General features: G+C 33.2%; 1 protein-coding gene across 1 annotated transcript; it reads left to right on the top strand.

Annotated features, from left to right (window-relative positions):
- Window positions 1-203: 203 nt before the first annotated feature.
- Window positions 204-9,932, top strand: LOC143567227 (uncharacterized). Its single transcript, XM_077053694.1, has 27 exons — window positions 204-350; window positions 2,300-2,412; window positions 2,520-2,630; window positions 3,199-3,345; window positions 3,431-3,763; window positions 3,846-3,991; window positions 4,077-4,198; window positions 4,277-4,368; window positions 4,464-4,689; window positions 4,775-4,826; window positions 5,117-5,265; window positions 5,354-5,424; window positions 5,497-5,670; window positions 5,804-5,875; window positions 6,243-6,341; window positions 6,425-6,514; window positions 6,645-6,720; window positions 6,817-6,910; window positions 6,984-7,053; window positions 7,188-7,367; window positions 7,455-7,577; window positions 7,682-7,765; window positions 7,877-8,061; window positions 8,153-8,291; window positions 8,380-8,439; window positions 9,331-9,435; window positions 9,532-9,932. Exons 6-27 carry the CDS (start codon window positions 3,849-3,851, stop codon window positions 9,643-9,645), a joined length of 2,520 nt encoding a protein of 839 aa, XP_076909809.1. The 5' UTR covers window positions 204-350; window positions 2,300-2,412; window positions 2,520-2,630; window positions 3,199-3,345; window positions 3,431-3,763; window positions 3,846-3,848; the 3' UTR covers window positions 9,646-9,932.
- Window positions 9,933-15,650: the final 5,718 nt, after the last annotated feature.

Raw genomic sequence — 15,650 nt, 5'->3', positions numbered from 1 at the left:
CAAAAGGTCACAATTTCTTCTTCTTCTTCTTCTTCTTCTTCTTCTTCTTATTATTATTATTATTATTATTATTATTATCGTTTCACGCCGTTACGACGTCGTTTCGTATTATTATTTTTCTATTTTTCTTATTGTATTGGTTTTGATTCTGTTATTATTGTTATTGTTGTTGAATTGGTAGGCTGATGATAATAATAATAATAATAATGGAGGTGTATCGGAGAAATCAACGGCACCGGAGGATCCTCCACAACCGCTCGTTGTGGAGAATTCGAATTCCAAGGAGAATGTTGCTGCAGTGAGCGAGGCGGTGGCTCCGGCTGCTTCGGTTGTTACTCCGGTCGCTCAAGGTCAGTTTTGAATTACTGAATTTGATGTAATGTGATTGTAGCTGTTAAGCATGTAAGTTAGTTAGGGTTTAGAATGAATTCAGGTCTGGATAGCTGATTGATAGCATACATTTTGATAGTGTATAAGGCAAACCACTTAAGGCGAGTGCTGTATAGAAATCGCGTGCCTAGGACGTTTTTCCGGCGATGCGAGAGGTGTTTGCGTGGGACTGTTTGTGTGAATTAGATGTAATGTGTTTGTAGCTTTTAAGTATGTAAGATAGATGTGAATATGTGATTAGCTGTTGCTGGATAATTTAGGGTTTAGAATGAGTTTAGGTCTTGATAATAGTATAGCATACGTTTTGATAGTGTATAAGTTTGGCTTAAATAAGCGGTGGCCTTGGGTGAACCACATAAGGAGATTGTTGTATAATAATCGCGTAGGACGCTCTTTTGGTGACGCGAGAGGTGTTTGCTTGGGGCTTTTTGTGTAAGGCGATTTTCTTAGGTTTGAGATTTGAAATGATGATGTAATCATGATGACGGAGGTGGGGAGGAGACGAGTTAGATTTTGATAGTGTATAAGCTTTGTTTAAAAAAGTGGTGACCTCGGGTGAAACACATAAGGCGAGTGATGTATAGAAATTGCTCGCCTAGGACGCTTTCCGGCGATGCGAGAGGTGTTCGCTTGGGGCTTCTTGAATAAGGCGATTTTTTCAGGTTTGAGACTTAAAATGATGATGCAATCACGATGATGGAGGTGGGGAGGAGACGAGTTAGATATGAAGTTGAGATGGAGAAGAAGTAAGATGGCGGCTGGATGAGTTTTTTAGGTTAAAAATGTAAACCAAAATGACGATGGAGATGAAACGAATAAGACAATTGCGGCTAGGTTTAGCTTATCTTATGTAGTTATTATCTATAACTTTAAATGGTATTTATTTTGTTTTTCATTAAAGTACACATGACATTCTTATTGTTTAATTTTTTATTAAATTTAGGCAAATTGGAAATAAATAATCCAAACTTTTGTGTATTGGCCGATAACAATCCCAACTTTAAAATCACTACCAGCGGTCCCAACGTTTAAGTATTTTTGTCTCTATGGACATCCGCTAAAAGACACATAGCACCGTTAAGTTTTTTCCGAGTTTCAAACTGATGTTATAGTGCTTTTGATCGAAAGAACGATAAGTCGACTTATGTAAAACTTATCTCGAAACATTGATCCAAACTACGAAACAAGGTTTCAATTCGGGTGTTTGTATTTCCAATTAACAAAAATCAAGTCATATGAATCACCATTTCAGGATAAGTATTACATCAGTCGAATTGTATCGTTCTTCCGATGAAAAGCCCTAAAACATCAGTTTGAAACTCGGAAAAAACTTAACGGTGTTGAGTGTTTTTTAACAGAGGTCCATTGAGACAAAAATACTTAAAAATTGGGACCGCTAGTATTGACTTTTAAAGTTGGGATTATTTATTTCCAATTTGCCTTAAATTTAACCCTGAACTCATGTACCTTTTATCCTTTTATCAAGTGGTTTACTTTTTAAAAAAATTATGCTTCTATACTGTACATATAGTTTTGTATGTTGTAAATAAGGCTTTTTACTTTTTAGGTTGTACATTTAGGTAATTCCGTAATTTATTTATTATGAAAGGTAAATTGATGTGTTGTAATACTATTGCATATATGCTACTGTAAATGTTTCTCGTTTTGCATTGTTGAATGACAGATTCTGATATCTTGTGTTTTCTAGCTGTTAAAAATGTAAGATGGACGTGAATCTGTGATCAGTTGTACATGAATTTAGTTGCAGGATAACTAGGGTTTAGAATGAATGTAGGTCAGGATAAGACACATTTTGGCGGTGCATTTATGTATGCTTGATTGTTTATTTGAATGTATCTGCTTGTTTTATCAATTGTTTATCTAAGTATTTGTATTGATTTGTTTGAAGAGTCAGTGCCAGTTATAGCAGATAAACCACTTGCACTTTCTTCATGGAAGTTACCATATCAAAGATGTGAAACCGCCACACCTTGGTGCAGGCTTCTTTCTCAGACTTCACTGGTTAGAACTTACCGTTGAAAATGCAAAAATTTTTTTGCATCTTTTATCAAATAGCTAGATTGCATGTAATGAGTGGTTATAGAGCTTACATACATTGTTTCTTGCAGATCAAAACCATTTCTGTTTATACAACAAGCTTTTCAGTTGGATCAAACAAGAATGCAAGTCTTTTAATTAAGGATATAAGTGCGATTCTTTGCACTATCAAGCTCAATGAGGTATTGACTAATATATCATGCTACCAATGTTAGGGATTCACATTATATAAATCACAAACGGTTCACATGAAATTTAGGATTTTTGGAGATGAACTCCATATCTTATACTTAGCCCTGCTTGCGGTGCGCACATATGATGTATATATGTGTGAACCCTCGGGTGGGCAAAAGTGAAATTGCACTAATTTTGACGTTATTTTACTAATCTCGTGAAAATAACGTTAAAAGTGACGGACGGTTAATCAGGCATCATGTAGTGGCGTTGATAGCTGAAAGATAAGGGTACATGCACCGATCAGCCGGTGTCCCGATGATTGAGTGCTATGTGCCTTATGTCCAAGGCTTGATGCAAAACTACTATCGAGCCGGGGGTCTCACCGGAAGCAGCCTCTCTATCCCTATGGGGTAGAGGTAAGGCTGCCTACATCTTACCCTCCTCAGACCCTACCATAGCTTTGCTATTGGTGGGATATACTGAGTACGATGATGATGATGATGATGATGATGATGATGAACTCCATATCTTATACTTGCAGTATGAATACTTACTATTTGTTGACATGATCAGTGTGGAGGCAGTTCGTCAGCTGTGCTTGAAAGCAAAGGAAGCAAGGGATCTGTTCATGTTAATGGGAAAGTTATTAAAAAGGGTACAACTTGTGTTTTGAATTCAGGAGATGAAGTGGTTTTTGGCTCTCCCGGGTGTCATGCTTATGTATCCTTCTATTAGCAAAAGTCTTTTGTTGAATGTGTTATTTGTTATTCTTTTTTTCAGTACTTTTCTTAATATTTTTCCATAGATTTTCCAGCAGCTGCCAAACAATGTCTTGTTAAAAACACACAAAAAATCGCTGCATATTGATAGACGTACAGGGGACAGGTCAGCAATTGCAGGTGCATTTATTTTGGCTTCTTTATCAAATCTGAGATCAGATTTATCCTGTTTAAAGTCTTCTGTTCAATCTGTATCTAAAGTTAATCCGGACACACCTAATCTTGAAGATGAAATTGATGGTTTAGAAGTAAACTCAGCTACACATACTGGTACTGATAGTGCATCTGAAATCGAAGCTATAGGCAAAACCACACCTCTTGGCAGCCATCTAGACCCTAGTATTATCGGAACAGGAAATGTAAGTATAATTTTCAGTTACTTATTCAAGGTTTTCTTAACATTTATGATTCGGTTTATGAAAGAAATATATTTTACTACAGCCAATGGAAACAAGGGATTGGGATAGGGATTCACCGCCTGCATCATCACCAGGAAGATCTGCAATGTTAAAGGAAGAGATTCTTGCTCGAATTATTAATGGGCATGAAGTTGGAGTTTCTTTTGACGAATTCCCATATTATTTGAGGTTTTCTTGACTTGTCTCTTTTTAAAACTATAAAAAAGAAACTCCTGTAGTCAAGTGTTTTTGACAATCTGCCATCTTTATGCAGTGAGAACACAAGAAATGTGCTTATTGCAGCTTCTTATATACACTTAAATCATAAAGATCAAGTTAAATATGCTTCTGACCTCCCTACAGTGAATCCTAGAATCTTGCTTTCCGGTCCAGCAAGTATGTATTTCAAATTTACATCTTTGTCGTTTAGTCGAGTTAAAGTTTGAATCTTTATTTATGGTAAACCCTTTTCAGATTCGGAAATTTATCAGGAGATGCTAGCAAAGGCACTTGCTCATTATTATGGGGCCAAATTGCTTATATTCGATAGCCATATGTTTCTCGGTGTAAGATTTAATCTTGTAATCAATCTGCATCTCTACAGTTAATGGTTTTGTTATTAAATTTGAAAAAAAGATTAATTTAATTAAATTGTTTTCAGGGTTCATCATCGAAAGCTGAGGTATTGAAAGAAGGAAGCACAAGCCATGCTTTTAAGCAAAGTTCCGGGCCCACTATGTTAACAGGCATTGCAAGTAACCCTAGTGAATCAGATGCTACGGGAAATGAAAATAATCCTTCATCTCCTGTTGACTCGCAACAGAAAATGGAGGTTGACTATGTTTCCCCTGCTGTAGGACCATCTAAAAGCCCCACATTTAAATTAGGTATGCTACTATTAACAAAAAAAGTTCACTTGATCTTTATTTGTTTCAATTATTTCTCTTAATAGCAAAATGTACAACCGTGTAGGTGATAGAGTAAAGTTTATAGGTGGTGGTATTTACCCTTCATCAAGTTCAAGGTACATTCCGGTTTTCGTTTGCTGCAAGTCTTTTGTTTGTCTGTGTGCAAGTATAGTAACTTATTTTGTATTCTTATTGCATACATACTCATAAGGCATTACATTTAAAGATTTTTAAAGATTTAGACTATAATTGTAATAATATAGCTTTTGTACTCATCATAACACATACTCTTTTGTTACAACCGGTAAAAGAGTTACATATTTCAACTCGTTGCGGCGTTTCCCAACACATGTCTTTTACTTGACTGCCTTTCTCATTTATTTTTGCTATGTTTTGTTGAGCTTAGAGGTCCAACTTCTGGGGCTCGTGGGAGGGTATTATTACCTTTTGAAGACAATTCTCTTTCAAAAATTGGTGTAAAGTTTGACAAACCAATCTCTGATGGGGTTGACTTAGGTGGACTCTGTGATGGTGGTTACGGATACTTCTGTGCTGGTAATTTAGTAGTTTTCTAATTTCTTGTTTTCCGTTACATCTCTTACTTCATCTGATATGGTGTTTTAATGCTCTTAATTTCTACCAGCCAATGAAATTCGTTTGGATTATACGGGTGCACAAGATCTTGATAAGTCACTGATAAGCACCTTGTTTGAGGTAGGTTTTTCTTTTTAAGTCAGTTTAATTCGTTATTGCTTCAAAAAATAATACTATTTTATTGTCTGGCAGGTTGTATCCGGTGAGAGTAGGAAGAGTCCTTTCATATTATTCATGAAAGATGCAGAGAAATCCATAGTTGGGAGCTCAGATTCTTACTCAACGTTTAGAGAGTGGCTTGAAAAGCTCCCGGATAATGTTGTCGTCATTGGTTCACAAACTCTCACCGACAACCGCAAAGAAAAGGTAATATTCCTCAATATCAAGTCATGTTATGCCTTAAAAGTTGTTATTTTAGGTTTCCTGAGTTAATTTGTAGGCGTATTGAATATTGATGTATAACTTTTTAATTTTTGCATTTGATTTGCTTTCATTGCAGTCACATCCTGGTGGTTTACTTTTCACAAAATTTGGCAGCAACCAAACCGCTTTGCTCGACTTTAATCTTCCGGTAATGATTTTCTCATTTTAATTCATGTTTGATTCAAATGGCTAATGCTTTATAATAGAACAAATTGGAAATATTACTAGCACTTAGTTGTATCATAATGGAAAACTAGTAATTTCATTAATGCTATGTTATTTTAATCATACTTCATGGAAACTATTGTTTTTTTCAAATGTTTGGAGAGTATTTCTGGTAAGATAATTAATAACACTTAGTTAATATGTCGTATTGAAGTAACACTATTGGTGCGCATCTGCATAGGATTAACTAGGAAAGCTGCATTAAAAGTGAACCATATCACATTTACAACGCTTTTTTAATTTTTTTTTTTCTGTTTGAAATTGTTGAAAGAGAATTGTACAAATTTCAGGATATTGGAAGATTGCATGAAAGAGGGAAAGAGGTTCCCAAATCAACTAAGCTTTTAACAAAACTTTTTCCAAATAAAGTGGCCATTCACATACCTCAGGTTTGAGCCCTAATTCTTAGTTTTTTTTGTCACGTTACCTTTTCAATTTTTTTAATTTTTGTTAAAATTTTGAACTTATGCAGGATGAGAATCTCCTTGCTAGTTGGAAGCATCAATTGGATCAGGATGCTGAAACTTTAAAAATGAAGGGCAATCTTAATAATCTACGTAACGTAAGCAACTTTTCTTTTTTAATCAGTTACTAATGTTAACTTTTTCAGTTTTGTGGGACCTACCTAAAGGCAATTGATTAACAGAATAGTGAATTTTATGGGCACATAATGATATAAAATTACTATGCAGGTCCTAAACCGTACTGGATTAGATTGTGACGGGCTGGAGACATTGTGCATCAAGGATCAGTTGCTTACAAACGAAGGTATCCTCAGTTTACATACATGTAAAATATTTTTCTGAATCTTTCAAATAGTTGATTGTAGCAGAACTAATATTTAAATCAAATACTTAATTGAAGGTTCTGAGAAAGTCGTGGGATGGGCTTTAAGCCATCATTTAATGCAACACACTGAAGCCAATCCAGATGCTAGACTTGTTCTATCAACCGAGAGGTATTTGAAATAATTGAAACTCAACTGTATTAATTAATTAATTTATTGATATGCTAACATCGCCACTTGGCAGCATACAATATGGTGTTGAAATTCTCCAATCAGTCCTTAACGAATCCAAGAGCTTGAAGAAGTCTCTCAAGGTGATTTTAGTGATTTGTGTTTTTTGATGATTGATTATTGATTATTGAAACGCGTGTTGCATACAAAATGCTTTACAAGGACTCATAGAGTCATTATGACATTTGCTGTGATTATAACATATGTATTGCTACAGGATGTTGTAACTGAAAATGAATTTGAGAAAAGACTTCTAGCGGATGTCATACCTCCTAGTGACATTGGAGTAACATTTGATGATATTGGAGCGCTAGAAAAAGTCAAAGATACATTAAAAGAGCTGGTTATGCTTCCTCTACAAAGACCTGAGCTTTTCTGCAAAGGCCAATTAACCAAGGTTTAACTTTTTTTTTCTTATATTCCCATTGTCAAATTACATTTTTGTTCTCGTGTATACTTTTATCTAGCGTGCCTACCATAACAGCCTTGCAAGGGTATTCTTCTGTTTGGGCCACCTGGAACTGGGAAGACTATGTTGGCTAAGGCTGTGGCTACTGAAGCTGGTGCTAATTTCATTAATATATCCATGTCAAGCATTACATCAAAGGTCAGTTTTAACAGCTGTCTGCAGATAATAACTGCTGAGGTGGCAATTTTGACCATTATGAACCGTGAAATACTGAACCCGTTTTTTTCATTGTTCGTTCTCAGTGGTTTGGTGAGGGCGAGAAGTATGTCAAGGCTGTGTTTACACTGGCTAGCAAAATATCTCCAAGTGTTGTTTTTGTGGACGAAGTATGGTTATGAAATGTTTCATTTTTATTATTATTATTATTATTATTATCATCATTATTGTTGTGTTTTAATGATTTAATTGAGAAATCATACTTCAATTTATGTTCCAAGGTTGATAGCATGTTGGGGCGGAGAGAGAATCCGGGGGAACATGAAGCCATGCGTAAGATGAAAAACGAGTTTATGGTGAATTGGGACGGTTTGCGTACAAAGGATACAGAACGAGTTCTTGTACTTGCAGCAACGAACCGACCTTTTGATCTTGACGAGGCGGTTATTAGAAGGCTTCCACGTAGGTAAAATATGCTCCAAACTTAGAAAAAGAACATTTACTCGGTTAAATGTTTTTTTATCCTAATGATTCTTTTTATTGCATTTTGTTTGCAGATTGATGGTAAATTTACCGGATGCTCCCAATAGAGCAAAGATCTTAAAGGTTATACTAGCAAAAGAGGATTTGTCTCCAGATATTGATTTGGATGCAGTAGCGAATATGACTGAGGGATATTCCGGAAGCGATCTTAAGGTTTGGTTTTATACTTTTCGTTTTTATATTTTTGAATGATGAAAAATGCTGGAAGCAATCTTATGTTTTCTTATGTATTTAAATGCAGAATCTATGCGTAACAGCAGCTCATCGCCCAATTAGAGAGATTATAGAAAAGGAAAAAAAGGTATACACATTATATATAGAAATGGCAAGTTTGTGTTGATTCGGGTTATGGTTTATGTCTAATGGTTCAACTGGTTAAAGGCTTAAAGATCATTCCAGTTAGGCTTGCAAATGAACTGAACAAATACGGTTCATGTTCGTTCGTTTAACTTTAACCGAACAAACTATCAAACATGCACAATTAAACGAACAATGTTTATCTTTGTTTCTGTTCGTTTGTTAAGAAAAACATGTTTGTTATGTTCGTTCGTTAGTCGTATATACCAATGGTAAATGAAAGGACATAATTGAGCTAAAACAGTTAAAAAGTAAATATGAACATCAATGTGTTGAGCCTAAAAGGTTATTAAAACTGGACTAATTTGTAATGGCCTAAAAATTCAAATGAATATGTTAACGAACATAGAAGAATTAGCATAATGAATGTAAATGAGCGAACATATATTAACGAACGAGACATGTGTTCATGTTCGCCCTTTTAACTAAATAAACACGTTCGTGTTCGTTCGTTTATTTAATAAGCGAACTTTCTACCAAACAGTTCACTTAATGTTCCAGTCCCAAAGTAGTAATCACAAGAAAGTTAAGTCTTAGGAATGATATATATATATATTACAGCATATATAGCTTACATGTGAATTTTGCCCTTTCTATATGCTCACGGTTTCAAGTATGTGCAATTGATGCAGTTTTGTGATGGTGTAAGGGTAGTATGGGAAACTTGATAAGTATTAAAGACAGCGTTATTTTTGGACAAACTAATGCATAAAACCTTCTATTCCATTTTATATACAAAATTAGATTATTAAATCTCAAGCATTATTAATCGTTTTATGATGAAGAAAGTGAATGATTTTGTTGTGACATGTATATTTTTGTGGTTTGGTGGCAGGAGAGTGCTGCAGCTATTGCAGAAGGCAAACCCGCTCCAGCTTTAAGTGAAAGTTCCGATATTCGGCCTTTAAACTTTGATGACTTCAAATTTGCCCATGAACAGGTAACAACAACACACCCCGACTCCACGCATATTTTATCATTTCTAAATAAAATGATCAAACGTTAAAAAATTACACTTGGGCTCGTTTTTTTACAGGTTTGTGCTAGTGTATCCTCGGAATCTGTAAACATGAACGAGCTTGTGCAATGGAACGAACTGTACGGAGAGGGAGGTTCGAGAAAAACGAAATCTTTAAGCTACTTCATGTAACGAAGACGGCTTTGAAGCGGAGGAGAATAACTAAATGATGGAAAACATGCCATCATGTTTTGTACAATGAAGAAGTATAGGAACTTACTTTCTTTTAATCAACTTTTAACTTTTTTACTTTTACTTTTTTTCTGTGATTTGTTTGTATCTTCTGAAAGAGTAGTAGTATCTCTTCTTTGTGAGGTGGCATAAAGGCAAGATGTATGTTAATTCGAACTGCATCAGCTTTTGTTTTGTTTATCCCTCCATCTCTTTTTGTGGTCATTTTGAGGACACCCTGTTATCTGTTAGTTTATTGTTTTAACATAAATGTGGTTACATTTTTAAATTATATCAAACTTGTGCATAACTTCTAACACATTGGCTTGCTTCTTTTGCTTTTCTTATTTATAGTCATTGTGTCAACACTTTTGATCTTTTTTTTATGCGACTGCGAGTCTGTAAAATATATTCTTTTTAACTGTAGAAACATGTAAAATATATCTTGCGTTTGTTGGGTACTCCTGTGGCCTTCACAGTATGGGTGTTCAGTGTTCAGTATTCAAGTCGGACTTGAATAAATCAAAATTCAATTCAACTCACATTCAAATTTGAAAGTTCAAATTCGATTTTCAATCATTCAAATCCAATTCGTTTCGAACTTGATTTTAGTAATCGAATTTCGAATCAAATACAAATTTATGATTTTGAATTCGATTCGAAGTTCGAATTCAAAGTATATATTTTATTTTTATTATACATATACACATTTATGAAAAGCTAAACTACATAAATCTTTTAAGTTATAGAGATTAAAAACAGAAAGTTAACATTTTGATTAATAATTAATGGAATTGGACAATACTATTTTGAATATTTATGATGTGATAACTTTAAATGCTTTATTAATTTTATAGACTTGTATTTTTGTTGTTAAAACTCAAATTTATAGCGGTTTTGAAATTGAAATATATTTTTTTTAACTGAATTCGAACTTCATTTTCGAATAGAATTTTGAATTAGCTATTCTGAATTCGAAACGAATCGAATTTGTTGAATCTATTTCGAATTCGAATCTAGCTTTAAGATTTCAAAATTCAAATAATTCGATTCGAATAAATTCAAATATTCGAAATTCGATTCGTTGCACACCCTACTTCACAGTTTAAAATAGTGTTGATATATATATATATATCTTTTTTGTAAACTGTGGGGCATAATTTAAGGTAATATGTCTATGTTTAACAAAGGGGTTGTCTAAATGTGAAAGAAGAAATATTACTGATGTGACAAGTTAAGAAGCGTAAGTAAAAGAAATGTGAGACGTGTTTAACACAACCGCTCTAGAATGGCATTTCTTTTGGTTGTTTAGGAAATTGGTGCTATTTTGTTTAAATGGCATGAAAATATGACACTTTGTTATAGGTTATTTCTTGAATAATGTTGACTAAAGTTTTCTATAAAGATGCTATGAAAATGAGTTTCATAAAACTAAATATAAAACTTTAGTCATGTCGAAACTCACTTTGAAAGCTGTAGTTGCTTTAGTGAATCTTTAGGCAAGGGCTTGGTGACACTGCTTCCACCTTGTGACACTCTCAAGTTGTCAAAATAACGCACTAAATATTTTAAAAGATATATCTTTTTTTTTATAAATCATTTTTAAATAAAGATGTCACAAAGTATTAAATTAATGTATAAATTTGAGGAACTATAGAGTATAAACATGCATAGCTTGATCTAGATATGACTTATTTTAATCGTGTTATGGTCAATGTATAGGTGACGCATTATTCATGATTCATGAATATTTCATGTGATATGAATTCTAGTTGTATATGTATTAACATGTTAAAGCTTAGGGGTATGCACATGAAGGTTGAGTTTAGCTTTGAGCCTTAACTAAAACCAAAAATGAAATGTTCAGTCTCTTAACATTTCGTATTTTTGGTTAGCCAAATTTTGCTTCCGTTATCAGCTGGTTAACCAAGTATTGATGACCTTTTTCTTTCATTTTATAAGGGAAAGTTAACATATAAACTAAAAAATGGTGCTAATTGTGCGAATCAAATGGCGTCATTATATAATTGCACTATTTGGTTCTCACATTTATCACGCTGATTTAATTTGTATTTGATTCTAACTCTTCATTTTTATGATTAAATTATTCTATAAAGGGGAACAAAAATGAGAAGGATAAGAATGATTTCTAGTCACACAAAAAACTCATCAAAAATATAATGAAAAAATAATAAAACAATCATAACTCAAAATTAATAAAAAAATAAAAAAATGTAAAAACGCAAAAATGTTTCCACTGTCTTCCTCATTTTAAAAAAGATAAACAAACCTCGAAAAAGACACAATGTTGAGGAAAAACATAATTGTGTATTTTTATTTATCATTGTGTTTTGTGTTTATTTTCGTCATTGATTGTGTCATTTTTCCTTAACATTGTGTCTTTTTTTTTCTTGATATTGTGATATATTGCTAAACATTGTGTTATATTTTGTTCGACATTTGTTTAAATTTTGTGACCTATTGTGTCTTTTTTTTATTTATCATTGTGTTGTTTGTTCATTTTCGGCATTGTGTCTTTTTTCTCTACGTTGTGTTTTTTTGTCGGTTTTTATTGGAGCGGGAATGATGGGGAAACAATTTGGTTTTTTTATTTTTTTGTTTTTTATTTATATTTTGAGTTATGATTTCATAATTATCATTTTTAATTATTTGTTGAAGGGTTCAATATGTGGCAATAATTTTTTTCTCACAATTCTCATTTTTGTTTCTCTTTGTATTTTAACTTTACAATCATTTGTAAATGTTGAATAAATTATATGTAAAATTAGTATGATTAAACAAAGAAATAAAAAACTTTTCTTTTCATAATATAATAATAATAATAATAATAATAATAATAACAACAACCCACAATACATAGTAACAATAGTATATAAATGTAGAGTATTTTATTGATACCGAAAATACGGATACATAATTTCTAAAAAATACGCCTGTTAAAGTCATTGTATCGAATCAAATGGTACAACACAAATACCGATACTTGTTACAAAATGATCATCTATATGTTAAATCGGTACCGAAAATACCGTACCAATACGAAAATGTGGACACCAAATCTGTCGGTATAGTTTTACCAAATGCGCTATTAGGCTGGTCGCTATGGGGCGCTAATGGCTGAGGTGGCGGACGGCGATGGGCGCGGAACACCGCAGTGGGGCGCGGCGGTTCCGTGGGCGCCGGTGCTTTGATTGTTCAAACGGCCAACGCGCTTGGAGAGGTTTGGTGGGTCCCCCCCCAACGTTCATTTTGAACGGCTAGTTTTTTTAAAAAAAAAAAACTAATTATTTTATTTATAAATACTAACTCATTTTATCATTTTATACTCAAACAAATACCAAATTACTATCAAATTTCATAACAAAAAACTCTCAACTCTCTACCATGAATCCTTTCTCAAATTTCACCTGCTCGAGCTCAAACCCGAACCCAAACCAGAACACGAGCTCGAGCTCAAACCCTAACCAAAACCCGAACACCAACCCAATCCCGTGGGATCCGTCTCAAATGTGGTGGAGAAAAAGAAAGAAAGGATAATGGCAAAATACGCAAACGAGGACTCGGACGCCGAAAATTAGTTGTATTTTTTTTCTATTTGTATGTTTTTTTTTATGTTTTTTAGTTTAATTAAGTTTATATTTTACTATTAAGTTATATTAAGTTTGTTGGTTTTATTAAATTTATAAAAAAGAAAAAAAATTAAGGGGCTTCGAAGCCCCTCACCGTTGGGCACATATTTGGGGTGGGGATTTGAAGCCCCCAGTGCCCACGTGACGCTGACGTGGCACTGAGGAGGAGCTTTGAAGCCCCTCACCATAGAAAACAGTCTTAGGGCATCTCCAATGGTACCTACATGACATCATTTCAAAGTTTCAAACCAAGACAATAAAGCAGTAACACAATTGGAGTGGTACTTTCAAACACAAGCAGTTTGTGTTTACGGACACTGACAAACTCTTCAAAGTGGGTTCAGCTGAATTCAAATCAATATTAAATTAAATACAAGGCTTGAATGTTTCTCTTTCTTTAATAAATTACTCCCCATGTCTCATTAGAAGTGGTCTTTTGAATGAGATATCACTTCAAAATAGTCCAAAAGTTGTTAAAATTACAATTTTAGTCCAACTAAATCCATCTCCGCCGTGACATTTGGATTCCCGCCGATGATTTTCGTCTACCAATGAAACTGTGCCACGTGAAGGTTCTGACACAAACCGATGGTTTTCTATTGAAATCAATCTGGACCGACAATTTTGGAATGAAAACCATCTCCAAAAATCATCGAAATTTGTGCTTTTTTGAAATTAATTTGAGCAGATGAATTTCAAGTAAATTTCGTCTTCTAATACAATTTTCAAAAATTAAAAAAACATGCACCACCAATCTCCATTTTTCGTCCACCGACACCACCATAAAATGTGTTTGATGACTTGATTTAATCCTAAAACCAAAGTCACCCAAACAACCAAAAAGGTCAAACTTTCAGTTCTTGATTTTGTTAAAGGTGAAAAGGAACTTTACCAATATTGACACCAAAACAGAAAAAAGAGATCTTTAATGGGTAAATCTTGATTCTTGAAACTTAATAAGTAGGAAGATTAGTTACCTTTGAAAAAGATGTTATCTGGTATTGAAAAATTCAAGAAAGTAATGGAATTGATGAGAGAAAGTTGAAATGTGATGTGGGTTATTGAAGAAGAAAGATGGGTGTTGCGTGTCTACAATAATGGTGGTGGTGGTGGTGGTGGCCGAAAAATGAAGATCATCATGATGGTGGTGGTGCATATTTTTTTGATAATCGTCTCCAAAGACGAAATTCATCTGCTCAGGCGAATTTCAAAAAAACACGTGACGCAGTTTCATTGGTAGACGAAAACCATTGGCGGGAATCCAAATGTCACGACAAAGATGAATTTGGTTGGACTAAAATTGTAATTTCAACAACTTTTGGACTATTTTGAAGTTCCCTCTCATTCAAAAGACTATTTTGTGAATTTTCCGTTAAATGTGTCATGGTTCGAAAAACACGAAGTTCAAGGTAGATTGAATGATTACCTTTTTTGTTTACCAAATGACAATAATGCATTTGGAAATTGGGTCCATCAATATTGTTTATTAATGTTAGTTGTGTGTGTTTAAGGGTAAACTTGAAAATTGGCTAATAAATTTTGAAAGTGGACATTTGTAATGAAGCAAATAAAAAAGGAAATATGGACACTTTTAATATAACTGATGAAGTATAATATTAATCAATATTAAATAAAGTATAGGTGTTAAATAAAGTATAGGTGGGTGTATGTATATTTCTATTAGTGAACAAAAAATCACTATTGGTAAGAATGGTCCATGGCTAATTGTTTGTTTTTTTTTATTTTATGTGTTTATATAATTTAATTTTCTAACACATGTATAAAATATAAAATATTTAATTTTCAAAAGATATTACTTGATATAGATTAAATAAATGAAAAAAAAGTTATGAGGGAAGGTCTAAACAAGAACCACTAGATGATAAATGGAAGTTTTTGTATATTAGTTTGAAATATGATATGACATACTAAAAGCATGTTTGTGATTAAATTTGAAAAAAAATGTTTATGGTTTATTAGTGTTTTCGAAAATTCAATAAGTCAAAATGTGTTTGGCAATTAAAAAATCTTTTTATTTATTATTTTTTTTGAAAGGATTAAAAAACCGTTTTATGAAAACCATAAATCCTAGCTTTTTAAATTGCTTTATGAAAAAACAAATAAACCCACGCATTTTACAAACTTAATTTCAAACATGGCTTGTGTGCTGCATTGTGAATGATCATATAATTTATAAAGTTTTGTTTGGACCATTCTCTTAATAAAGCAATATAATAATAATAATAATAATAATAATAATAATAATAATAATAATAATAATAATAAACCCTAGTCGTCACTCTCAAAACAAAACAA

Source organism: Bidens hawaiensis, unplaced genomic scaffold, assembly GCF_021521415.1.
Source record: "Bidens hawaiensis isolate Kalapana, Puna unplaced genomic scaffold, B.hawaiensis_p1.1 tig00023240_1, whole genome shotgun sequence".
In the NCBI taxonomy this organism is placed as follows: domain Eukaryota; kingdom Viridiplantae; phylum Streptophyta; class Magnoliopsida; order Asterales; family Asteraceae; genus Bidens; species Bidens hawaiensis.
The sequence above is the reverse complement of the archived record's forward strand: the minus strand, read 5'-3'. Positions and strand labels throughout refer to the sequence as shown.

Bases quoted from the DNA above. Each gene is read 5' to 3' on its own strand.
- LOC143567227 (XM_077053694.1), top strand. From the start codon at position 3,849: ATGGAAACAAGGGATTGGGATAGGGATTCACCGCCTGCATCATCACCA. The intron at 3,992-4,076 runs GTTTTCTTGACT...ATCTTTATGCAG, and splicing joins GAATTCCCATATTATTTGAG to TGAGAACACAAGAAATGTGC. The intron at 7,368-7,454 runs GTTTAACTTTTT...CTACCATAACAG, and splicing joins GCAAAGGCCAATTAACCAAG to CCTTGCAAGGGTATTCTTCT.